Source organism: Acanthochromis polyacanthus, chromosome 9 (assembly GCF_021347895.1).
Source record: "Acanthochromis polyacanthus isolate Apoly-LR-REF ecotype Palm Island chromosome 9, KAUST_Apoly_ChrSc, whole genome shotgun sequence".
Taxonomy (NCBI): domain Eukaryota; kingdom Metazoa; phylum Chordata; class Actinopteri; family Pomacentridae; genus Acanthochromis; species Acanthochromis polyacanthus.
The window spans coordinates 19,323,101-19,349,964 of record NC_067121.1 but is presented as its reverse complement, the minus strand read 5'-3'; the positions used below and the strand labels follow the sequence as shown (position 1 = coordinate 19,349,964).

Below are 26,864 nucleotides of genomic sequence, written 5' to 3'. Positions count from 1 at the left end.
CCTTTGTGGGCGGATACCAGTGCTCGCCACAATCTCCCTATGATTGGCTGTCTGCGACAGCACGAACTCACCCCCCACGTGGGCACAGTCGGCTGGAGCACCTTTGATGTTGCTGCCGCTGTTCTGCAGCTCCGCCGAACACACACAGAACCAAGCCCGGATCTCCAACTGCCGGTGGATGAGTGTCTCCACGTATTTCTGGCTCTAAACCGGGGGGCTGTCAGCCTTTAGTACAGCGATTAGACGTTAGTTAGCTCCATTGCTAACGGCAGTTACCCAGGTGGACTGACCGGAATCGGCCCAGAAGCCCAGCATGTCTACTCCAGTGATTCTGACAGGGAGTTTAAGAGTGATTCTATCATTAGGGGTACATTTCAAGTCCATGGGGTGTAGATACACTGGGGTTCTGGGCCGATTCTGGTCAGTCCACCTGGGTAACTGCCGTTAGCAATAGAGCTAACTTCTCTGTACTAAAGGCTGACAGCCCCACAATGGAGCACTGAGACCTCCCGTTAAGGGGCAGAAATACGTGGAGATACTCACCCACCGGCAGTTGGAGATTCGGGCTCGGTTCTGTGTGTGTTCGGCGGAGCTGCAGAACAGCGGCGGCAGCATCAAAGGGGCTCCAGCCGACTGTGTCATTTCCTCTCTTGTATACAGTGGCATCCCACGTGGGGGGGTGAGTTCTTGCTGTCACAGACAGCCAATCATAGGGAGGTTGTGGCGAGCACTGGTATCCGCCCACAAAGGGTCAAAAGTCTTCTCCCCGCGCGCGTAAATCAGAGCTCCACGGATAATTATGGCACCATACATGGACGAGTAGCAATGTCTCCACGCGCGTAAGAGGCTCCTCGCGCGCGGAGACATTGCCACACGCAGAGTGTTTTTTGCGCCCGTGGAGACTTTCTTCGCTCGTGCGGGGTACGTGTTTCGCGTGCGCAACACTCTTTCGCGCGCGCGACTTTTGACCCAAATTTGACGCCATATGTCAGACCTTGACAGCTCTGAAGGGACCATCTGTACCTTGGCAGATGCATGCATTTAAGAGTGGGATGATAAAACGGCTCTGAGATCGAGTTGCTTTTGTATTCCGAACATCTCCGAAGGTTATCTTAAATCATATACAACCAACCTTTCCAAAAGCATGTTTTAACCTCTTTATTATAAACATTCGTCATCTTTGGGAAACATGTTCTTGCTTCGTGAAATGGTGTTCGACTTCTCTCCTCAACAGCTGGGCAACAAATCAGTGAGCTTCTGCTCGACCTGAACTGCATTTGTGATCAAACTCACATACTGCTCTGTCCACTGCCACTTTTGCTCAGCTTGAAGTGATAGATTGTGAACTATTTTGTTGCTGTTTCTTTTGTGTATCTCTTATTAGAATCTACATGGTACAGGTCCAGAAACAGGAGCAGGAACTATTTCTCCCAGTGAAGTGAGTATGAGTGAAGTGCATCTATAGTCACCCTGGCACTTCCAGAAAAACAAAGAACAAAAAGCAGGGTTTGTGTAAGCTGGCATCTGTCGGCTGTCACTGGACTTTCACATCTTTTCTTTCCTACCCTTTTCTCTCCCATCCTGTTCTTGCACTCCAGTTTTTCATTAACAGTTACAGAGTGTTGGAGACATGAGTCTGTTAACATGAACAATTTTCAAAAGTTTTCATTTAGACAGCATGGTGTTTGCTGCCACTGGTTGATCTTAAATGTACAAGTGAAAATTGCATGACGTGAGCCAATTCTCCCTAATGCTAAAAGCGCATGACAAACAGCTTTTCCTGAACATTAGAACAGTAAGGGAAAATTGAAACAGCATTTGCACAGCAGCAGCATCCTACCATTTGATATCCTTTCCTTTGTCAAGCACAGTGTGACTTTTCTGAGAAGTGTGCTTTACTATATATACACATGAAAGCTATCTAATAACTTATCATCTTTTTCCTCTGCATTTTCAATTAGGTAACCTCTGCTTCTCCGCTCCTCTGTCTTCACTGCTGCCTGTCTCTCTTGCTGGACTTCTATGCTTTTATTCCACCTTTTTAAAATAACAGATTAATGTGATCTATTTTCTCCTCTCAGCTTCTTCCACTCTAAACTCAATTTCCATTATTCTGCTCAGGTGTAATGGGACACCTTTCCCTGCTGTCCGCTCTGTATTGTCCTATTAGTCTGTGGTTTAGCATGTGTTGATGGGTACATTTGATGCATGTGCAATGCATTTAATAGGTGACGGTAATGCAAGGTTTTGACTTGTCTACTTCCATGTGCTATCTGCTTGTCAACTAAATCATGTTTCAGAACTGCACTAAATGTACTTTCTAACATTTTGTTTGTTCTCCTGATTGCACGGCTACACAGCACACTCTCATTTGAGTAAATGTTTGCCTCTGTCTTTTTGCAGAGCTCTCAGTATGTCCAGTGTGTGGCTGGGTGCCTTCAGTTGATGCTGAGGGTCAATGAATATAGGTTTGCCTGGGTGGAGGCTGATGGAGTCAACTGGTGAGTCATGATTTATATATTCCCACAATCGCAGTGAGAAGCAGCATTAACAAGAACTCCCAGACATTGCATAGCTCCCCCTCATGCTGCCAAAACAACTCTGACCCATCAGGACATGGACATGGGACCTCTGCAAGTGTCCTGTGGTGTCTGGCACCAAGATATTGGCAGCGAGTTCTCTATATCCTGTAGGATGTGGGATAGGGGCCTCTGTGGATTGTGCTTGCTTCAGTGCATCCCACAAATGCATGATTGGATTGGGGTTTAGAGACCAGGTCAAATCCTAGGGCTCTTTGTTGTGTTGCTTGAGCCACGCCTGAGTAGTTTTTGCTTGTGGTGGATCACATTGTCCTGCCGGGGAGACTGCAGTGTGCGTATCCGTAGCATGTAAGTAGCATCCGTATGGTTGCCAGGACCCAAGGTTTCCCAGCCAAACATTGCGTTGTATCCAAATGATCAATGTTATTCACTTTACTGCACTCCCGTTCTTTCGGTTCTTTCTTTCATTGTACTTTGGTTATGTCGCGCTCTTCTATAATAACAAGACTGCATTTTTATTGCAAACATAGTTGCAGTTGTAATTGGTATTTTGAATGAGTTTTTTGTCCTCTAGAGCCAAACCCCAAACATTTTCCAGTTTCTTATCAGCTCTCTGTACAGTAGGAAACTAACAGCCATTAATTATGAAGAACTATAGAAAGTACAGCAGTGACTAAAAGCAGAAATATAAAAAAATGTACACATTAAGGGCAACAATTGTCATTGTCATTCTTGACTAAAATCACAGATGAGTGATAAAAAGAAACTGTTGAATCCAGGACAGTTTGTTTACAGAAGCTAATAGCTGAATCATAAAATGTTAACAGTGAAATCAAGATCATATGCACAGTGCCATGCCAAAGTGTTTGCTCCCCAACAGAAATTTAAGTTCTTGCATATTTGTCACACTTAAATGTTTCAGATCGTCAAACAAATTTTGAAATAAGACAAAGATAACCCAAGAAAACACGAAATGCCGTTTTTTAATGATGGTTTTATTTTTTGAAGGAAAAATGCTGTTCAGACCATCTTGCCTGATGTAAAAAGTAGTTGCTCCTGTAGCTACCAATTTACCAAATGACCAAATTCACTTGGCAGTTGGGTTCAGTCTCACCAGCTACATTCACATATGATTACTGCCAGGCTTGTTGAACTTAAACATCATTACATAGAACCTGTCTGTTACTGTGGAGTAGCTAAAGGGTCTCAGAAAGCAGCACGTGATGGCATGATCTAAAGAGATTCAAGAACAGATGTGAAACAAAGCCATTGACATTTATCAATCTGGAGGGTTACAAAGCCATTGCTAAGGCTGTGGGCCTCCAAAGAACCACAATGACAGGCATTGTCCACAAATAAAGAAAACCTAAAGCAGTGGTAAATCTTCCAGGAGTATCTGGCCGACCAACAGGGGTCAGATACATTTGCATGGCACTGTAGCTGTTTGTACCACTGCTCTGGAAGAGAAATCTTTGCCCCAAAGGAAGCACTTGAAATCATTTTTAAACAATTTCACCAGAATAGTAAGAAATTCAGTCTCTCTGTGTGGCCCCGACTGGACACTTACACCTTACATGTCAATTTGAGACAAATTAGTCTATAAATGACATAAAAGCTCAAGATAGTTTTCCTGTAGATGTGAAATGTATGATAGTAGCAACAAATGTACTTACAATTTAACTGACTGATTCATTCAATACGGTCACTTGCATGGATATAGTTTATTCTGGAGCCATATTTCTAAAAGGAGAAAGTAGTTGAAGCTACTCATACCCTTCTCTTTATATAATGTGCTACAACTGACCTGACTGCCTAATTTGCATCTAATAATTATTGCATCTCTGTGAAATACACATCTCTGCTCTTACCTGCTAATCCTGTAATTGTATGACTCCCTGTCTAGTTGTAGTCATTAGTCCCTTACTCTGCATTTTAGCCACTCTTCTGTTATCTAAAGACTGAGCATTTTATTGTAAGCCATCATCAGAGATAATGGAGCAACAGCATGTGGGTAAACAGCTGTGAAAGCCCTTCTATTTGTGAACAGGTAGCACTTATAATTCTGGGTCCTCTTCCCACTTTGTGCTTTCTTTTTGTGTTGTTTCATTTTAGATTTTTATTTACTTCTACTTTTTTCTTCCCTTTAAGCATCACTGCGGTGCTGAGCAACAAGTGTGGCTTCCAGCTCCAATACCAGATGATCTTCTGCGTGTGGCTCCTGGCTTTCAGTCCTCAGCTCTGTGAGCAGTTGAGACGCAACAATGTAGTGCCAGCCTTGTCCGACATCCTCCAGGAGTCTGTCAAGGAGAAGGTCACTCGAATTATTCTGGCTGCCTTCAGGGTCAGTGGAAAATTTCTAGCTTGATGTTTTCTACATTTCATTGAAAAATATTTGAGCGTACTGACTGAAGTGTAGGTTTATTAATGGCAATTTTTATTATTTTAATTATAACAATGTGTTACATTATAGTGTAATAATTTTAGATGTGCGGTTTCCATTAATTTTACTGTTTTGGTGCACTCTCATTGCTTTCATAACTGTTTGCAGTGAAACTCCAACTGTACTGCCTGCTTAGCACCAAACTGCAAACAGATAAAATTAACAACCAGCTAATGAGCATAGTGGAGCATTTAGTAACTAAAGAAATAGATGTTTATGTCAGGAGTTGCTGGAGACCAAAACAAAGCCAGAGGAGAGTTGAGATAGAGTTGCATTCACCAGTGGGGTGTACAATAAAAAGACAGTAATGCAAGGATGTATATTGAGCTGGATTTTCTCCACAATTTTAAGCCAGCATTTTCTGTGCTGCAAAGATGATTTTCTTACAACATGTTGGATCACCAGGGTAACTGATGCAGAGCTACCTGGCTCTGGGGATGGCTCTGTTAGAGTTACACATTTATATCAACTGCAAGAATCATCACCCTGTCACCCATCTTTTCCTTATGGTAATCTCTCTGAGCAATACATATTCTCAACTGAGTTAATACACTATATACACTGACTGGCCACTTTATTAGGTACACCTGTTCAATTACTTGTTTACACAAATAGCTTATCAGCCAATTGCATGGCTGCAACTCAGTGCATTTAGGCATGTAGATGAGGTCAAGACAACTTGCTGAAGTTCAAACCGAGCATCAGAATGGGGAAGAAAGAGGATTTAAGTGACTTTGAATGTGGCATGGTTGTTGGTGCCAGACGGGCTGATCTGAGTATTTCAGAAACCGCTGATCTGCAGTGATTTTCATACACAACCATCTCTAGGGTTTACAAAGAATAGTCCGAAAAAGAGAAAATATCCAGTGAGCAGCCGTTGTGTAGACAAAAATGCCTTGTTGATGTGAGAGGTCAGAGGAGAATGAGCAGACCGGTTGGAGATAATAGAAAGGAAACAGTAACTCGAATAACTGCTTGTTACAACCAAGAAATGCAGAACACAATCTCTGAAGGCGCAACACATCCAGTCTTGAAGAAGATGGGCTACAGCAGCAGAAGACCACACCGAGTACCACTCCTGTCAGCTAAGAACAGGAAACTGAGCCTATAATTCACACAGGCTCACTAAAATTGGACAATAGAAAATTTGAAAAACGTTGCCTGGTCTGATGAGTCTCGATTTCAGCTGCGACATTCAGATGGTCAGAATTTGTCATAAACAACATGAAAGCATGGATCCATCCTGCCTTGTATCAACGGTTCAGATTGGTGGTGGTGTAATGCTGTGGAGGATATTTGAGCCCCATAGTAGCAACTGAACATGGCTTAAACGCCTCAGGCCACCTGAGTATTCTTGCTAACCATGTCCATCTCTTTGTGACCGCAGTGTACCCATCTTCTGATGGCTACTTCCAGCAGGATAATGCACCAAGTCACAAAGCTCAAAGCATCTCAAACTGGTTTCTTTAACATGACAAATGAAAATGCTTTCCTTCAGTATAATGCAACAGTATATGAAGTTTAAAATTTCAGAGCTGTAATGCACAGCTGTCAGGTTAGAAATAAGCAGCTGCATTAAGAGTTCAGTAAGTGGTTAAAAAAAATCTTTACGCTAATAACTTTAATAGCTTTTGTCTCTTGCTTCATATGTTAGTCAATGCATTTTAAAAAATGCCTATAAAGTCTTAGTCATATTTTCATTCCGTGACTTTCATGTTGACAGAGGAGAGCCACAGTGCATCTGTTTAACTCTGTACTGTATCACAAAAACAGCAAACTTCAATGACCACTCTTCAACATCAGATGAGGCAGCCTATAAAACAAGCAAGTCCATAAATGATACATAAATGCAATTGATAATTATGCTGTTCTTTGAGCTCCCTGCTGTGGTTGCTCAAAACATCTGCTGAATATTTAATGTGGTCCTAAGAGCTGCATTCTGGACTTGCTCTGTTGTTTCATGATTATGCTGGGTAATGAAATCTCCATAGTATACCTTGACAAAATTGAAATAATGTCAAAGCCCCCATTTATCTTTCATCCTAAGGTGCTTTTTAACCATAGGAAGTTTGTGAGTCTGATGGGGCACCGATGCAAGTCTAGAACAACTATGAAATGCATTTAAAAAAATCTGTGTTTATTTCCAACCCTTCAGAAGTCTTATGCTTCAGAAGAGTATACAAATCATTACTTGGTCCCGAGTGTTTGTACATATTTTACAAATGAACATTTCTCTGTAAACTAATAATATTTTTTTTACCAGTAAGAATCCTCTGCTATAAAATGCTATTTTTTTCAGTGAACAGTCTACAATATGTTGCCACCCTCAACAGATTATATTGACTACTAGACAAAATATTCATGTCAAATCAATGAATCATGGCCTTGAGGACGTACAGATTTTTCAATGAAAGGTTTCAATGCTAGGCTGACTTTGTCTGACCCAGCAACACCAGTTAGCATCAGCTGACCTTGCTCAAAAGACAATGGTGTGATAAAAGCCATTGAAAAATCTGATTTTCAAACACAATGTTAAGGGAAGTATTGAGAGTTTCTTGTGCCTCTTTCAACCAGTTTTCAGCAGTATTTTAGTGCTGCCATTGTGAACTGAGTCAGTATACAGTGTCTATGATGGACTACTGTACCTTTCATTGTCTTTTTCTCTAAAAGAAATTTGTTTAGGACCAAATTTTTGGAGACATGCTGTCATGTGTTAGGTTGTATTCAGTGAACAATGTTTAGTCATGCTCCAGGTTTAATTTCCCACAAAACTCCTTCATCACATCTCTCACGCCAGCAGAGCTGTCACATCAATCGTTTGACTGCAGCCACAAAAGAATAGGCTCTGTTTATCAATTGGTCTGAGACATCTATAGTACAGTTTGACTGCTATATGACAGCTAATTAAATGCAGAGGCATGCAACGAAGGAAACCTCTTGACATTACGCTGGTTTTCCCAAGAGCCATTCAACTTACCGTACGGTGCTTGTGTTTGACGTGGAGTAAGGAGACTTAGAAAACATTGTTCCTCACTAGCAATGGTTTCATTGACACCCAAGGACTCCCATTGTTGTGTCACTGCAGATTTTGGGGAAGCTGGGATTGTTACTGTACGTGTTGTAGAAATTCTCTTTTTACAAAATACTTAATATGGCAAAAAATCTGGCACGTAATTCTGCATGTTGCTGTTTTCCCAAATGTTCTAATTATGCAAATGATTCTGCTCACCACATGGGACTCGCAAAGTGACTTAAATTATCTAGACCATCTGGAAGTCCTTGAACATTGTTCTCAAAGGCAGCACTGCTGCTTGTGATGTGTTCGTCCTGACCTAACTCTGATACTGAAAGCTATATTTTTTCATAATCGAATTTGCCAATGTCCAGCAAGCACACACAAGCAGGCTCTATAGATTTTCTTTCCCTGTTTCTTCTCTTTGACATATTGTAAACACATTGCAGGTTGTCATCTTGGTCATGGTATTTGTCAGGCACTAGTGGTAGGTAAGCTCTCTAAGTTGGCTCTATGGGTCCATTTGGGGTACAGAATATTTTCCTCAATCTCAGCCAAACTGTTGAAATGACTTTTCTCTGAGTCATAACAAGTCTTGGCAACAGAACCTTATGTCCATTGTAACCATTGTTCAGAGGTTTTGCTTCAAAAATAGATTCTACAATACTTGAAAATTGCATTCTTGTTGCTGAGCAGCTGTTTCATCTCCTTCACAATCAAGTGGAATTGAATCCTGATTGAAGAAGTATATATTGAATTTTGATGTCTATCAATGAAGCATTTTTTAAAATTTTAACAACAAATTTTAATCTCAGAAGTGGATAATATTGATTTTTTTTTTTTTTTTTTTAAAAAGGTTATGTGATACTAGTAATGTATTATATTCCAAAGTACCTGTGAACGGTCCCAAATAAGATAACCAGACAGCATTTTTAACAATGCCTGACAAAGTAGTGTGCTTCATCACATAAGATCACACACAAATTAAATCATGGCATAGTGCAGCCTTTATTGATTTCTGTGTTGCCTCTGTGGCCTAAAACATCAATGTGACCTCAACACAGTATAAATGGCATAGTAGTGTTTCCTATTTAACCATTCTTTTTTTTCAGTTATTAACTATTTAATCTACAAAATTCCAATATTAAGTCAACAACCCAACCCCAAAAATATTTAATATATGCGTAATAAATACATTAATCGTCATTTTTGACAAGATTTCAGCTGTTTGAGCCCCAGCAGTTGTATCGATATCGAAATTGTTGATCAGTTTTCTGTTGCTTAAGCTAATTTTTTCAGCACTATATACTTCAGTTACGCATCTAGGAAGTGATTCATTTGGTGTTCTTTTAAATTAGAAGCCTCTAATTTCTCCATAAAATCACACAGATATTAGTGAATCAATACAGAGCATCTTAACAGCACCTAACACTGTTGTTCTCATATGCAGAATCTCCTTGAAAAGTCTGCGGAGAGGGAGACGCGCCAGGAGTACGCTTTGGCCATGATTCAGTGCAAGGTGCTGAAGCAGCTTGAGAACCTTGAGCAACAGAAGTACGATGATGAGGACATCACTGAGGACATTAAGTTCCTGCTTGAGAGGCTGGGAGAGAGTGTGCAGGATCTCAGGTACTCAGTGCACTCAGTTTCATGCATAACAAACATTCACTAGAAGTGTACTAAACCGTTCATTTTTGGTCATTCTGTGATGCTACACAGTACAGATGCATGTGCTGTAGGATGTGAGAATGGAATCATCTGGAATTCAAAATGAATGCCTCATAGATTTAAGAATATTATAGTGCTTGACAGTAATCTGGTACATCTGTATGAACAGGCTGTGAGTGTTGGTTTGATTGTGTGCATGGGTGGCCTCTGTTTGTTCTCTGTACTATAAACGTGTTCCACTGCGCCTCTCAAATCACTGCTTTTCACGTAAGACGTAAGAGAAAGAGGCTTTCTTGCTGTGGAGAAAAATTACATTTGTGACATTTTTTCTTTAATAGCTTAATTGTGTTTTATCTGTATTTTAACGATTTACAGCTCGTTTGACGAGTACAGCTCTGAACTGAAGTCAGGCCGCCTGGAATGGAGTCCTGTGCACAAGTCAGAAAAGTTCTGGCGTGAGAACGCTGTCCGCCTGAATGAGAAGAACTATGAGCTCCTCAAGTAAGAAAAAAACATTTACTGAAGTGACAGTGAATTTTCTGAAAGCTTATTATTACCTTGATACTTTAGTAGGAGCGAAAGATCAAAGCTGCTGAAAGTGCAGCTAGTCCATGTACAGAAGGACCCAAATATGTTTAATTGCAGACTATGATATTGCCACTACAGGAAATAAATTAAAAATCATTCATTCCAAAGTTTTTTGTCTCTCATTCTAATCTGCATGAAAAATAAGGGAGGTTTGGTAGTCTCCAAAATTGTCAGTTGTACATTTTCAAGGTGTTTCTATCTAATGGAATGGCTGGTCAAACTGATTATTTTTTGCAGACACAAATATCTCAACAAGATTATGCGAAAATTTTGATACTTTGAAGGTCAGAATAGGTTTGTTGGATGTGGGTCAGTTGGATATTCTAACCTATAATAAATAACAAGAAATATTTAACCCTTTAAGCTTCAGTGTACCGCCGGCGGTACACCTACTAATTTGCATAGGAATTTCAAGAATGTCCGACGGGTGCAAACGCGATTATACAAACACTATACACCGATGGAAAGCTTAGATTCTCATGAATCCGCCGGTATAAACCACTTTCAGATGCGATTACCACAGCGGGTGAGAAAAACACATTTGTCCGACAAAAACAAATATTCATCCATCCGTTCTCTATACACGGCTTCAACGCACACAGCGCGACTCACATTTCCGGGTTTATTATTACACACAGAAAAAAAGATTCCACAAAAAACGGCCATAATCCAACCTTTTACATCCAGATGACACAAGCCAGGAAACTATTTTGTCCAAAACATGTCCTGAAGTCGTATAAAATCCCCGAATCGGTCGTTTTCAAGGAAATGCACCTCCCGATGCACGTCCAATATTCCCCGTATTTTTCGTAATTTTTTTTTATTTAAAAATAGAATATTAGCGATTTTTTTGTACTGAAAACGGCTGGAAATGACTGAAGCTTAAAGGGTTAAAGCATTGATAGATAAAATCATGCCATTAATGCTAATGCTTTACAGAGACTTTTGCTAAATAGCTGCAGATGGTCTTACATGTGTGTTTTTTAACCTCAGGGAAAACCCCAATAAGTAGAGTTTACAGATCAAAACAGATCATTGGCGATTGTGTCAAAATGGTACAATATGTTGGTTTTAAATTACCTTAATGATCTACTACTGTATATAACCAGGTTTTTTCAAAGTATTTCATTAACACACTATGTAACTTATGAGGGTGTTTTTTTTTTAAATAAACCTCCTGCTACTTCTGCACCTTTATGCATGAGTATCTGAAATATGCTCCCTTAAAGATTTCAGTCTTCTCCTGTAAAGAGACCAGGATTTGTTTGTTCAGTCCAAAGCTTTGCAAAGTGAGCATCATCTCTTTTGGACTCATTAAACATCGGACAAACCACAGAAGATGTGGTGTTCTCATCCCTTTAGCTTTGTCTTCGACAACTAAGCTTTGCTATTTTTGTGCTGCAGACTAGAGAGAATGTTTTTTTTCTGTGTTCTGCTTTCAGTGCTCTTGTAGCTTTTACCTGAATCTCTGTGAGTTTAGTTTCACTCCTGTGTTCCCATTTGTACACTGAGATATCATCTTTTTTTCCTGTTTGTTGACCACTTTCAGCTGTATCATGGTGAAACTGAGCCTTTCATGCTCTCACTATTTCACATGAAGTACTGCTTTTATTGTGAATCTGAGCAAATGCAGTGTTTAATCGACAGTGTAGTTGAGCTTCATCAGTTGTAAAAAGCATTTAAAATAAAAATGGATCTGATCAACCACTTATGGATTTGACATCTGTATTAGTTTTGTGTGTTGCAGAGAGGAATAATGGAAAAGGGCTCCAGGTAACAGACTCTTTAAAATGTACAAATTTGCAGCTGTTTACCACTATGAGACACTCACCAGCATCATGTTTGATGAATTTTGTGTGGGTACTCCAGTCTAAGGACTTGGAGATTAAACAGTGATTTGTTTCTGTGTTGTTTATTATTCCAGTCACACACAGGGTTGTGCCTATCGACATTCAGGATAAATCTTGAGCTGCCCATGTCATTGTCTCATCACTGTCCTCTCTCTGTAATCAGCTCCAGCATCATCTCAGCTTAAATTCCCCTCTTTTTTATTAGTCTCTTTTACCTAAATCTCACCTACACTTTGTCTCACTTTGAAGCTTAAGGTGCCGCTTTTTAGAGAATACCTTTTGTCTCATGTCCTTGAGAATTCAGATGTTATAGTTTGGGGTCACGTTTGAAACAAGCATGAATCTTAGCTTATGGGCATTTGCACTTCCAAAACTATTTAAGCGAAAATAATCTCAGCTAATGTATTTATTTTTCGAAGCTCAAAGTATTTGCCTAAAAGCATCTGAAAAATACATGATTCAGGTCAGTGAGAATAAGTTGTGATGAAACGGTCTGCAGACCAGACCTCACTGTTTAAACAAATCTCCTTTTGTTTGCCCTTCTTCCACAGGATTTTGACAAGGCTGTTGGAAGTGTCTGATGATCCTCAGGTTATAGCTGTGGCAGCTCACGACGTTGGAGAGTATGTACGACATTACCCACGCGGTAAACGGTAAGGCATCCTTCTTCGAAAACCAATTCACATCAAACCGAAGTGGTTTTAAAATGTCATTTTATAACGGAGGCAATCTTTAGATGAACATTTCACACCATTTTCGAAAATAATCTCTGTCCATATAAAATGTGGGAAAATGCATGTTACATTATCATTTGCCTACTAGGCATCCAGGTGTAAACATGAACCAGGAATTGCTTAGTTTTAAAAAAAAAAATTGCAGAAGAAGAATGGCAATAATGAAATGCAAAACCAGATATATACTTAATTGCGTAAGAGCTGCCAGTAGAGGCAAAAAGGTCGGCGTCTCCTGAAATTTGTCGTCAATGTTGAATTAACCCCTAGTCCTCAAGTCTTTGTCTGCTTCTGGAAAACAGGTCACAAGTTCAGAGCGTGATGAATGAAATAAAGACACAGAGAGACCATTTATACCCAATCAGACATGGGTGTCATTGTTTCCAAAAACCTCCTTTTCTGCCCATCCAGGCTTAAACACAACCTCAGAGTTTTTATATTACAGTTTGGCCAGCAGCATTTCAAAAAGTCTGTTCAGGGGTTTTAAAGACCAAAGTAGTGCAGACATGAGGTGTGAATGAAGAAAAGTTGTGCATTTTCAAATGAAAATTTCTTAGTGTGAATGTAACCGCTGTAGATTTTCTGACTTTGGCAGCCATTGAGTTCGAGTCAGAAGTAGAGGTGAAACAAATTATCGACATTTTCAGCAAAAATCTAAGATGCTTTTTTTTCGCTGTCTCTTAAAGGTGTGTCAAGTGTGTCACTGCATGATGTGATTATATAAAAACCGTTCCACCTTCTACATGTTACATTGAGACCAAGTTCACTGCTGATATCTGGAAAGCCACAAAATATAATTATAATCACTGGCAAAAGCCAATGTTTTCCGATTCCTGCAGCATACCCTCAGCATAGACAAGAAATTGTTTAAACTGTAGCTACAGTAGGGGCAGTATGGTTGGAAAGCACAGCAGCACATCCAATATTCACAGCTCCACTGAGTAAACAAAGTTAGCCCAGCCTCAAGTTGACCGAGCACAGCCAGTGAGCACCCTGTCCTTAGTAAGTTATCCCAAAAACCTTTGGAGTCTAACTTAGTCCTGCAGTTAGTCTGTCGATTGCTTTCTGGCCGATGTGTTAGTGTGCCAGTGGATTATCAAAGCATCTCGACATCTGTCTGTTTCTTCCGTGGCTCTGTCTATGTGCCTGTCATTCAGGGTCCGACTGTTTGGTCCTGGTCCCAGCCATCAGGTTAACATTACAATAGAATAAAATACAGCTGGGTATCAAAAATTGTAGCGTTGTAGCAAGAATTCACATATACCAGTGTTACACAGGTGCACAGCCAGCATCTTAACTGCTTTTACTGTTACTTAGCACAACTCTAAAAGACCTTTGAGATACGTTTAGAAGGAGATAGCTGCATGTTCTAACTGTAGAATTTATTATCCAAATAGTCTGTTGTTTTTTCAATATTTGTTAGATCATTCAACTCAGAACCATCTATAGGTACATCCCTGGTCAGAAGATGTTTTGCTGAGCAGCATTGCTACAACAAATACCCACCTCTAGCTATGGAATAAATATTACTAATGAATAATAATAAGATGGGAGCTGGTATGTAACCATTGCTGTCTGTGAGTCTAAACAGAGAAATAAACCTGTTGTCATGAAGCGGATAGCCTCATATCCAAGCTTTGATTATTTATTAAAGATGTCTTTAAGTGTAGACCGTATAAACAGTGCAACATTGGTGGTATTTGAATGCTGGCTGTGTAGGTTACACTTCAAAAGGCACAACAACATAGACAAAAAATGCACTTGAAGCACTGAAGCACATGTGCATCTGAGAGCATATATGGATTTATTGTACTGATTAAATGGAATATTTTTTGCACTGTGACACAAGTGTGATTTGCACTTTCTGTAAGTGGGTGGGAAGCAACACAGGGTCTGCACCAGTTTTCACCAAGTTCCCATTATTTTTGTAGAAAAAAATGGTGCTGTCATATATTTTTTTAAAGGTGAATTTAATATGTAGAATCCCTGTCCTATTCAGTAAATGTAAACAGCATATTATTCATATGTGGACAGATGGTGTAAGTTGAGTTTGTATACATTCATCAGTAAATTGGGACAATTTACACCACCGGCTATGTAAGCATATATTAAAGTAGTGTTCCAATTCAGATCATCTTCTGTTTTGTTTCACCTTTAGTCCTCTGAGCTGGTATCACTCTTATCTGTACCTCTTCATCAATAGATTGATAGATTTTTTTTATAAACTATGTGATTGGCAGATCAATAAAGGCAGTTACTGCCATTTGTCATTGTAATGACCGTTTTGCCTCCCATATCAGTCTTATTACTGTATTGTTATGCTCTTTCTAGAGGATCAGCTTACTGTGTATGAAGCAATATCTACTTTTCTCTCCTCTGGTCAGACCATTTATGTTATTACTACAACCATTACGCAGCTCTGTTTTCCAGTGACCTTCCATAATGTACGTAGAAAGTTACAGAAGGGCTGGATTAGATTGCCTGAAGGATCAGTTAATGGCCTAAAATGTGAAAAATACTACCTGTTTTTTGTTTAAAAAGGCTGTCCTCCCATTTCAGGGTGATTGAACAGCTGGGTGGCAAACAGCTGGTGATGAATCATATGCACCATGAAGACCAGCTAGTCCGTTACAACGCCCTGCTGGCTGTGCAGAAGCTGATGGTCCACAACTGGTATGAACACGTTTACAGCTTTGTCTGTGTTTTATTTTCCTCTGAAACAGGCAGTCTGACGTGGTCATAACGGTCAGCTGCATTTGCATAGAAATGATCAAACCCCCTGCACACCCTGATACATTTTTTCCCCGTTTAGTTAAGTTCATTAGACGTCCATATAGGTTGAAAGAGGGCGGAGATATGTTCCCAAACTAAGGTCAGTTGACATCTGTGCAAAGAAGAGCGCTAAAGGGACAACAGAGCAAGCTAAATCATCATAGAGACGTCAGTCAGTGCTGCACATTCCTGAAAAAGGTTATATCAGCCAAAGTAAGTGAAACAACCTTTGTGGTCTTTAAATATTTGGTTCTTTCAAACATATTCCTCAACAACCCAGAAAAGGAAACCTGACATATTAATAATCTTAACTTTCCCTGGTCATGTAAGGTTCTCCAGTGAAAGGTTGATGAACATCTAGTTTTTGAGGCCTTGATTTTAGCCACCATATTCTTCATACTCGGTGGCAGTTTTGCTTCCCAAAGCCTAAGGTATTGATTTTCTTATAACACAACTGGACTGGAAGCCAGACGTGGTCCAACTGAAAGACAATTAATCAACTTACGCAAATGTCATCTGGAAGCTTGAAGCCTTCAGTGCTCATACACTGAGATTCTAATAATCTGTGTAGCAGGAGACATCGTTTGGCCCGCATTTTGAAATGAAAAACATATTCCTACTTATAGATTGAGTATCATTTAACACAGAAGAAGAGGAAGATGGCAAAATAGTTTAATAATAGTGACAAAAACATATTCGACATGAAATGTTTTTTTGGGTCAGAATGTTTTCATCAGTCTTATAATAGGTCAGTAGGGGATCTATTAAGATTCTGCCTTTATGGGGTTAAAATGTTGATACTATAGGGGATCAGCCACCACAAAGAAGGGAGGAAAACGGAGTTCTCATTTCACACATTTTCCCGACCTTTAATTTATATTTTCATTAGAGTCTATTTTGTCTTGGTCTGTCTTTTGTTTCATTTCACGCTTAAAAAAAATTTATATTTTTGAAATGATTTTATTTGCAAAATGGCAAATTAAATTATTGCTTTCTGATTTACATGGTGGTTGGCATCAACTATGACTAAATAATGGTGTTGGGTTATTAGTCAGCTGATAAGTACAATAACAAAATACGCCAGTAAAATAATGCTAAAGAGACACCACTGTTCAAAAGTTTGGGGTCACTTAGAAATGTCCTTATTTTTGAAAGGAAAGCTGATTTTTTTTCAGTGAAGATAACATTAAATTAATCAGAAATCCAGTGTAGACATTATTAATGTGGTAAATGACTATTCTAGCTGGAAACAAATAATTTTTAATAGAATATCTACATAGGGGTACAGAGGAACATTTCCATCAACCATCACTCCTGTGTTCTAATGCTACATTGTGTTAGCTAATGGTGTTGAAAGGCTAATTGATGATTAGAAAACTCTTGTGCAATTCTGTTAGCACATGAATAAAAGTGTGAGTTTTCATGGAAAACATGAAATTGTCTGAGTGACCCCAAACTTTTGAACGGTAGTGGATTTATGCAGTAATTTAGTAAATATGTACATATCTGTCTATCAGAAAGCACTGGCAATTTTTTCTGTAACAGTCATATGAATTGATGTGTGTCTTGGTCCCAACTCTGCCCTGATATAAATTGACATCTGATTTTTTTACAGTTCTTAATTTTCTGTTGTTTACTCAGACCACCACCTTTTACATTGTCTTCTTCCAAACACTCATCTCACACACTGTTTTTGAGTGTCTTCTGTCTACGTAATTTCTTGGGAAACTATCTACCACTATCTAAAACACAGTTTCCTTACCAATTCTGGACAGAGGTGTTGTTTTTGAGTTCATTGTGTTTCACAAAGCAGTGTAGCTCTCCCATCTAGTTTCTGTTCCACGTGAACTATATGACCACTGTAGTATGAAAAGGAATTTATTTATTTACAGCTGCACAAGAGTTTCAGTCATGTTTTTGGTAACAAAGAAGAAAGAAAACCCGATGTGGTTTATCAAGCCTTCGAGAGAAAGCAGTGAATACATATATTTTCCACTGCTCAGTACTGTAGCACCCACAGGGAGAGAATTTTTTTGTTTCCATCTGTAGCAGCATCTTACAGAGAATGAAAGAGAGAGGACACATGTGGGGTCAGTTACATGACTTTGAATTTCTGAGTTTGCTTAAAGCCCAGAGATACGTGTGATTTAGATATCTGATATCTTCTTACTTCTCTTGTCATGTTTGAATTTCTGTGATGAATAAAAACAAAAGAATATAACGAGAAATAAGATTAAAATAGAATAGAAATGAAGTGTTAGAATAAAGCATCCAGAGAGGGCTGCATATAAAGATTTCACTCTTAAAAAAAAAAAAAAAAAAAAAGCAGGGATTAAACTTGCAAATCAAGTCTGGTTTGAAAACTGATGAAAATTTAGCACACACCCTCATGCCCAGCTGAAGGTGATGATATTTGATATGAATATGGACTTCTCATCAGTCACAGTTTTGTAACATGGTGAAAGCAGCAGCGTGTCATTTTAAAGCCGCAGGACCAATCACATTTGAGGACATTCGTCAACTCTTGTATTTAAATGAACTTCAACTCCTTATTAGATGTTGTTTTCCTACACCTGCCCGAGATGACATGCTGTACTTCAGCTGTGCTATCACAGTGGAACAGTGATTGTTTGTTTCTGTAGGGAAAGTATACATGGGTTTGAAACAGACAGCAATGAAAATGGAGAATTGTTGTTTAGGTCAGTTTTCTGGCTGCTTTTCCACTTATGTTTTTACTGAACAACTGTAATGTGAGGAGGGATTATGTCTCAAGGTTGTTTCGTCATATTGAATTATCTGCTGCCTACACTTACTGGCTTTAGGAAGACAGAAATGCATGAATACTTCTGTCGAATGACGACATTTCTGAATATTTTTCTTCAATGCTGAGGTCTCTTTAACCCACAAAGTGAAGAAAATTTCAAAGCTCCTCACCTCTGCCGCTGTCACCTTGAGTGGGCTGCCTCGTTGTTTCCATGAGCAGACATTCTTGTCTGTACTTATGAGGCCCCTGCTGTCATGACAACAGTATAGGTGAATGTTTGCATAGGCTCCGCTGCTCTGTATAGATCAGGGGTCTCAAACTCAATTTACCTGGGGGCCGCTGGAGACAGAGGCTGGGTGAGGCTGGGCCGCATCAAGTTTTCCACAAGAAAAGCTCTGATAAAAACATTCCAATGTTCTCAAATATCTTTATTTTTTAACACAAAATAAGATGAAACAATAAATAAATTAAGAATTAATAAGAAAATAAATCAATCAGTAATAAGTAAATAAAATAATAATAATAATACAGCAGATATAGACGACTGAAGAAACCACATATAGTTGCTGACTAGAGAAATCTAATTATTTTTATTCAGATTCAAATGTCTGTATTAACAGTTCTTTAACCTTTAACTTTCTGAACATGAATGGAACATTGACAATGAACTGTTCTGAACATTGCTTCTCTTGCCTACTTCTTGCTGCTAGAGACCTGGCAGCGCTTCTTCTCGCATAGCCGAGCCACATTTGGCTTGAGGGAGGAAGCAGTTAAGACCCTCAGTAGGGCTTGAAGATGCTCATCAGTAAGTCTGGACCTGTACTTTGACTTAGTAGTTCAAGGTGGAGAAGAGCTTTTCGCTCAAGTATGTGCTCCCAAAAAGGCACATGGTCCTCTTGAACATTCGGGAAAGCTCAGGGAAGCTGAGGGTCAATTCTCTCAAAAATTGTCCAAGCTTGTCTGTTTTTCCACTCACCTCCCTGAACTTGGCTTTGAGTTCAGAATTGCCCTGCAGGTCAATGAGCTCCATCTGAAGCACAGGAGGGGCATCTTGCACATCAAAGGAGAACGGGTCAGCAAAAATTTGAAATGTGGCTCTGTGCGTCTCGAAGCCTGCAAATCTGTGATCAAATTCCTCCTGTAGCTTCAAAATGACCTCAACATACTTCTCACCACTGAATGATGTGCCTGCATCACGAGTGCCTTGCATGCTGGGAAATGCCAAAGGTTTGTCTGCGAGAGCTGGGCTTTCCATAACACAAGTTTTGTGGAGAATGCTCTCACGTTGTCATAGGCAGCACTGACAAGTTGCCCCTGGCCTTGTAACTTCTTGTTCAGTACATTAAGCTCATGTGTGATATCAACAAGAAAAGCTAAGTCCATAAGCCATTTGGGATCACTTAGCACAGGAACAGCCACCCCATCCTTCTCCATGAAGGCTTTCACTTCTGCTCTCAACTCAAAAAATCTCTTCAATGGATTTCCCCTGCTGAGCCAACGTACATCAGTGAAGTAGAGCACATCCCCACATTCTGACTCCATTTCCTCTAAAAAAGCATGGAACCTTCTGTGCTTTAAGCCCCTGGATCTGATTTGGTTGATGCAGGGAGGTTGATGCAACGACAGACATCACATTGTCAAACTTCAGGCATCTGCTGCAAAGGGCCTGCTGATGGATAATGCAGTGCAGAGCTATGGCCTCCTCCACACCCTCCTCTTCCATTTTTTTTAGAACAAGTGCCACCAGTCCATTTTTCCTCCCTGTCATTGATGGGGCTCCATCGGTTGTTATTCCAACAATGCACTGCTTTCAAATACATTTTGCAGTTGTACACGTCACAACTGAACAGATTTTGTTTTCAAGTGTAATACATAACAAAAAGTGTAACCAAAGTAAATAAATTATGATAATTTCACCAAAGTGCATAAAATGCCAGAAAAATGTAAACAGAAAATGGGACCGTTGCATAATAACACTAAAAACTAGTGGTGTGCGATACTGCAAGATTTGATATTGATCCGATACCAAGTAAATACAGGGCCCTGCGCATTGTAAGTTCATGGCACCTATCTGGTCCCACCTGGTTGCTTAACAAGAGATATTTACCGACGTTCCCTGAACGCCTCACAGCGCAGACTATGGTACATGCTGTTCAGTGGCTGAGTGATCAGACCACCGTGAGAGCAAAATGTACTTAAATTTACTTATTTAAAAGAGTCAGATGAAGTGTCCTCATTTCAGATAAGTCCAATATGACAGCGATTGATTTTGTCCATATGTTGTTTTCTGTGAGCCGAGAAAACAGCACACGTCAGTGCGCTACGTCTTTTAAAAGGGGAGCGCATTTTTACATTTTAAAGGCCGCGGTCAGTCTGATCCGTCACGGCCGCTGCAGGTGATCTGTATGAATGAGATGAGTTGCAGAACGTGACCTCGCTCCGCGGATCGCCGTGAGCGCCGGCGCGTTCCCCCCTCTACTGCCGCCCCTCCGGGAGCCTGTCTCCCCCCTCCCTCTCCGGTTGTGAGTTTCTGGCCAGTGTTGGCATTGTAGTAACTTGGTATTCATTCTGTGAATAAAACTGTCTGTCCCGCTCAGCAGCAACGTAAGCTAATGTCGCGAGGTCGCAACAAGCCTGGCCGATGTCCCGCCCTCAAGAGCCATATACCCCACTGTGATTGGTAGATTCGTTCAGCTCCGCGCACAACACTGAAAAGTGTCATTCACATCAAACTTGCGGGCCGCACTAACATTAATGTTTCATATTAAGACGGGGGCCGCAAACTATCGTCCCACGGGCCGCAGTTGGCCCGCGGGACGCGAGTTTGAGACCCCTGGTGTAGATGGATATATAGAAAGGTAAGGGTCTGAGTATCCAACCAAGAAGTTTTTGCTGGCCTTTGCCATTTTTAGGTTTCTGAGAGACGTTTAATTTTAAGGTGAGTGCCTTGATGGCATACCTGAAAATGTTACTGCCAAGAAGAATCCTGAAGAGGAATACTGACCTTTCAAAGTAATGTCATAGTGTTCCAGCACTGCATCATCTTTGGGTCAGAGTAACGGACAGAAGCTTCAAATGAGAGACCCTGTCAGAACTTGGTTTTATAATAAAAGATGACAAAGGCCCTTCTTCAACCCAGCCAGCAAGTGGGTTAGAACAGGGATATATTTAATCAGCGGAGTAGTTGGACGTTATGAAACCCTGTTTAGGACCTGTAAAGCTCACTAGCCACAAATTGGATGTGTTTTAATTCATTACAAAAGTTCTCTTTGCCAACAAATAGACATGCACACAGCTGAATCAGTGAAACAATAATGTGATTAGTCACCTGGCAGAAAATTAATTGACAAATACTGTCTTAATGAATTAATCATTTCCATCGATTAAAAAAAATATAACAAGTACACTGTTACAAAATAACAATCATTCACTGATTGCCGCTTCCTAAATGAGATTTCCATTGTAAACACCACACAGGAGGCACATTAAAGGCAATAGCAATCTGAAAGATCTTAGTAAGGTGTTTACAACCATGTACCACCATCTTCCTCCAAAACATACTCCCTCCTTTGTTGCTTTGGGAATGATGGTGGGGAGTGTTGCCAAACTTGTTGGTCCAAAATCTCCCATAGGTGTTCAGTTAGCTTCAGATCTGATCACTGTGAAATCAGTTAGCTTCGTCCTAGCATTCAGTGACCTTTCAGGCCCAGTGGACGAGTATTTGTCATCCTGGAAGAGACCACTGCTGTCAGGATAGATGATCTTTCATTATACGATAAAAGTGATCACTCAGGACAACTTTGTATTGATTTGCAGTGACCTTTTCATCTATGGGGTCAAATGGAGCCAAACCAAGTCAATAAAATGTCGCCTACAGCATAACAAAGGCACCAGATTCTCTCACTGTAGAGGTCAATATTCAGGTTTTTTCTCAAGCTTGTCACCAATGTATATATCTTTAGCTCTTTGGGAAAAATATAAGCAAGAGTAAGTGAGCTCTCGAAGAGTGTGACACCCATGTTTTTCACTGTGTCCTACAATTTATATATATATATATATGTGTGTGTGTGTGTGTGTTTGATTCAAACAATTTATTGGTTAATAAAGACATGAAATTAACTCCCAATTGCAGCCATAATGTGGCACAAAACAGCTGTTTCCTTGTTAACATCCCCCAAAACTCAGATTACGACTGCAGTGTTATATGTAACAAGACTAAGGAATCAATCATGTTAACTTGGAGGTTGGAGCTTTCTAGATCTTTACTCTTCCTCAATCCAAGTTTCTGGTTTGAGCAAGTGTGGCCGAATTACTCCAGGAGTACAACTTGCAGTTGTGTGGTGTGCAGTATATTTACAGTGTTTGAGCAGAGTCATGGGTGAGCTTGGTGTGCTCGAGCTGCTGTGAGTGAGGAGGGGTGGGTGGGGAGAGGCAGGTTAAGCAGAAAGAGACTGTTATGGGGGGAAATATATGAATATGTAACTTTAAAACAGAGATATGTTTTAGAGGTTTATAAATTGACTGAAGAGGCTTTAAAAATTCAGGTTTTAGGCAAAATAAAGCTTAAAATATAGCACATTAATTAGTAAGCTTTTAGGTGGATTGGTTTTGTTCTCTTGTGTAGGGCTTAGCTGTTAACTCCTGTTTCTAGCCTCTATGCTAAGCTAGGCTACGTGTTTGCTAGCTGTGGTTTCATGTAGAGATTTGAGTATATTTCCCAAAATGGCAAACCATTTCTTAAAAAACATAATTACCTTCATTTGACACAACTCCACTTGAGTTGGAGCTTTAAAGACTAAAAGGTTGTGCTTTTGTTTCACAGGGAGTACCTGGGAAGACAGTTGCAGTCCACTGACCAGCAGCAGGCTCCAGCTGTGGCCGCTAGAAGCTGAACTCGTCCTGTGCATGTGTGTTAGTGTATTACCGTGTGGATGAGTGTGAACTGTGCGTACATTGGTTTTTTCCATTTTAATAATCAGATCTTTACTTTGTGTAATGACTTGAAACATCAAACGGTGTGTTTTCCTCTTCCATCTGCGCCACAAATGATCCTCGATGTGACTTGATTTGACTGTCATGCTTTGTGTCGTACCCTCCCAGCTAAGTGATGTGTGGTGATTAAAGTGGCACTTTATGTCTGTGATAATGTACAAAACTGCAACTATTTAAGTCCTACCTGTAAAACATTGTATGTATCCCAATAAAGATGCTTATCGGTGGTGTTCCTGTGTTGCATAGATTTCATCAGTAAATGAGGCTACGAATGCAGACTAACAAAGAGATTTACCGAGATGAACTTGGTGATAAGTTTATTGATTTTCTTATCTGAACATATTCGATTGGCTCCCAACTAGTGAAGGCAGCACATGTCCAGACGGAGGTAATAAGATTTTCTTTTTCAAGGGGTTGATGTTGACTTTGCTCAGCTTTGCCTTCAGGAAGACGTGAAATGTAGGAGGAAGTCAAACAGCTTGTGAAAAAAAGAAAATTATTCATTTAATTGTTTTTGGTTGTATAAGGTGAAAACTGAGGTAATGAAACACCACTTCCTGCATCTGCCATCAGTCTTTCCCAAAATTTCCATAACCCATTTACTGTGGACGAGAGGCTCTTCAAAGAAAACAATTTTGTGACAGACTTAGCTTTCAAATGCCGATTTAATTTGTTGGGGTGTTTATATCAGAATTGAAATTGAAGCAGGATTGTCTGACCTTCACAATGCATGTGGGTTTTCCAGCTTCCTTTAATATTCCACAACATTTAATATACAGTAGCAATCCTTTTACAAAAGCTTACATAGTGGCAGATTTTCCTTATAGAAAGAAGAAACAGCTGTTTGAATGTGTCTTGGCCTCTATAATAGGGTGTGTTGATCAGGGACAGAGTTTCAAATGTAGCTGAGAAACAGCACCTCAGGTTGTTTTTTTAACCTACTCTTCCAAGTTCATATTCTCTGTTTCATTTTTCTCTCTAATGAATCCCTGAAGAACCGTACCCTCCTGTCGGTGTCAACACATTTATATGGAAAGCCATGAGTATAATTATTCTCCTGTTTTGTTTTCTCAGACACTTTAAGTAATTACTTTGAAATTCTGACAGTTCGTGATTCATTAAATTGAAAAAAGCATCTCAGGTCTTTAGTGCAAACTTTTGAGGGTCATAGACATGCTCTTGAACTCTTACACACACTGTCTTATTACGGAGATTACCTGCATATATAGAAAGTGCTAATTAGTCTGTCAAGGAACGCCGCAGAGTTATGTGATTGGCAAACCTTTGTCTGTCTGCACATTTTGAACATTATTCAAAAATGGAATAATGGATTTGGATGAAATTTTCAGGAAAGGTCAGAAATAACAAAAGGACTCTGATTAGATTAAGGCAGTGATACGGTTTATAGTCTGGATCCTACTACAAATTGACCGTTGCTGACTTATTGGGACTTATCCATCGGAAATCATACAAGGAACAATTGATTAAATTGTGGGGATGTTTCCGAGTCCCATCAATTCTGCTACATATTTAGGTCATGCAATTCAGTATCTGTCCATAATATACACATGCATAACACATGCTTGTGCTTAACGCAAGGTCATTTTTTATTAAAGATTTCAACGATCAGAAATGATACAATGACTGAAAAGCCTTGGTTGAGTACTGCACTCTCTGAGTGCTTTTCTTATTCTATACTGTGGTAAGAACTCCTTCAATCTTTTCATTTAATCAAAGCTGCAGTTTGGAAATCATAATAAAAGGTTTCAGCAGCTGATCTACAAGAACATGATCTTTGATGAAATAATGACGGTGAAAACTGAGATGAAAATTTTGATGAGCAAATGAAAAATAATTGTTTCTTTAGCTCTCCCAGTGTGAGGATTTGGGGCTTTTATTTCTCAGAAATCATTATAAAGTAAATATATTTTGAGATTTTTAAGCCCTGACGTTAATAAAACTTCGTTTTCCAATTATTTAACATAATACAAGAAATATGAACCATGAATGGACCGTGTGGACATGTGATGTTTTTCAGATGCTGCATTGAAAAGCTGGAGTTGTATTTATGGTGCATCAGCTAATTAAAACATACGTAACCTCTTTGATTTTGGCTGATATGGCCAAAATAAATAGCTTCTATTTTGTGCTCATAGATAGCTATCTCTTTCCTTTAGATGCAATCCATTGACCTCTTTCTCTTCTCTCTTTTACACTGTTCACTAAGCAGACAAAATACCACCCAGAAAACACACATGAGACTAGAAGAGCACTCAGACAGTCCTCCACCGAGGCCAGTGCCCTGTCTGCAGTTTTAAAGGTCCCACACTGCAGCCTCTTTTAGCAAATGAATCTAAGTCTCACATGTTTCCACAGTGTGTCTTTTCTTTTTTTTTTGGCTAAAATACTGTAAATATGTTTTGCTTTTTGGTTTAGCTGTCAGCTTCAACTGGATGACTTCTGGTTAGTTGATGTGAGGCATACCTGGCTCAAATTCTTCCTCACTTGTAAAGCTTAACCTGGGTCCATGACAAAACTTAATGGCATTATGGTTCCACTGGAGGATCAACAATGATTCATTCTATTGGATGATCACCTTAAAAATATTAGTTCTAAGTTTAAAGGAGACAAACTTTACAAGTACAAACTTTTGCACGTCACCACAGTTTTTTCTGCAGAATAAGTACTGTACATGAAAAAACAGGAAAAGCACTCAGAGAGCACAGTTACTCCGCCAAGGCTGCTCCCTCGTATCATTTCCGACGGATGAAATCTTTAAAAAAAATTTGTGGTCCGCAGCGGTTGATTTGTAGCAGGATCACAATCATGTGATCATCAGCAGGCAGCTGGCGTAGCGCTCATTTGTCATAGTTAAAGTGATGTCATGCCGCTATCTCGCAATGATACAGACAACTATCACAAATCCATGGATCAAGACTATAAGCTGCATCGCTGCCAAAATTTAATCACTTGATCTTTGTGTCATTTTTGACCTTCCTAGAAAATTTCCTCCAAATCTGTTAAGCTGTTTTTGAGTAATGTTGTTAACAGACGGACAGACAAACCAATGCCATTTGCCGCATAACTCCACCTCCTTAGTGGAACAAAAAGCAGCAATGCATAAAGAAAGAAAGAAAAGCTTCATTCTAATATCTGTTGGCTGCAGGGTTGTATTTTCTTCTCCCTGTTTCAAAATCTACAATGTATGGTATCTGCCCAGCAATACCCAAATTTTTCCAAACACTATTAGTATTTCTAACAGCTACTGTCTGCTGTACTCACAGACATCCAGGCTGGCAGCGGGATGCCCACAGGAAATCAGCTTCTAGATGCTTTCAGTGCTGGAGTTAAGCTCCACTAGGGAAATAGAAATGTTTTTCAAGCTGACCCTGTGGTAATCACACAGCCCTACTGGTTCAGACTGAGAATGTCCAAACAGAACCAAACTCTTACTTAGATCTACAATGTACTTTAATTTTCCTGATAATTCTTCCATGTACTTGGTT

General features: G+C 39.7%; 1 protein-coding gene across 2 annotated transcripts in view; it reads left to right on the top strand.

The window, feature by feature from the left end:
• The window catches only part of atp6v1h (ATPase H+ transporting V1 subunit H), a 30,592-nt gene extending 7,004 nt beyond the window's left edge, over positions 1 to 23,588 (top strand). The window contains exons 7-14 of one of the 2 annotated variants that reach the window (XM_022219842.2): positions 1,385 to 1,438; positions 2,404 to 2,501; positions 4,689 to 4,881; positions 9,444 to 9,622; positions 10,037 to 10,162; positions 12,651 to 12,752; positions 15,390 to 15,503; positions 23,189 to 23,588. In XM_022219842.2, the coding sequence (XP_022075534.1) occupies positions 1,385 to 1,438; positions 2,404 to 2,501; positions 4,689 to 4,881; positions 9,444 to 9,622; positions 10,037 to 10,162; positions 12,651 to 12,752; positions 15,390 to 15,503; positions 23,189 to 23,258 (936 nt within the window). In that variant the 3' untranslated portion in view covers positions 23,259 to 23,588. The remainder of the gene's footprint in view (positions 1 to 1,384; positions 1,439 to 2,403; positions 2,502 to 4,688; positions 4,882 to 9,443; positions 9,623 to 10,036; positions 10,163 to 12,650; positions 12,753 to 15,389; positions 15,504 to 23,188) is intronic. The other variant, XM_022219843.2, reaches the window with a different exon arrangement.
• Positions 23,589 to 26,864: the final 3,276 nt, after the last annotated feature.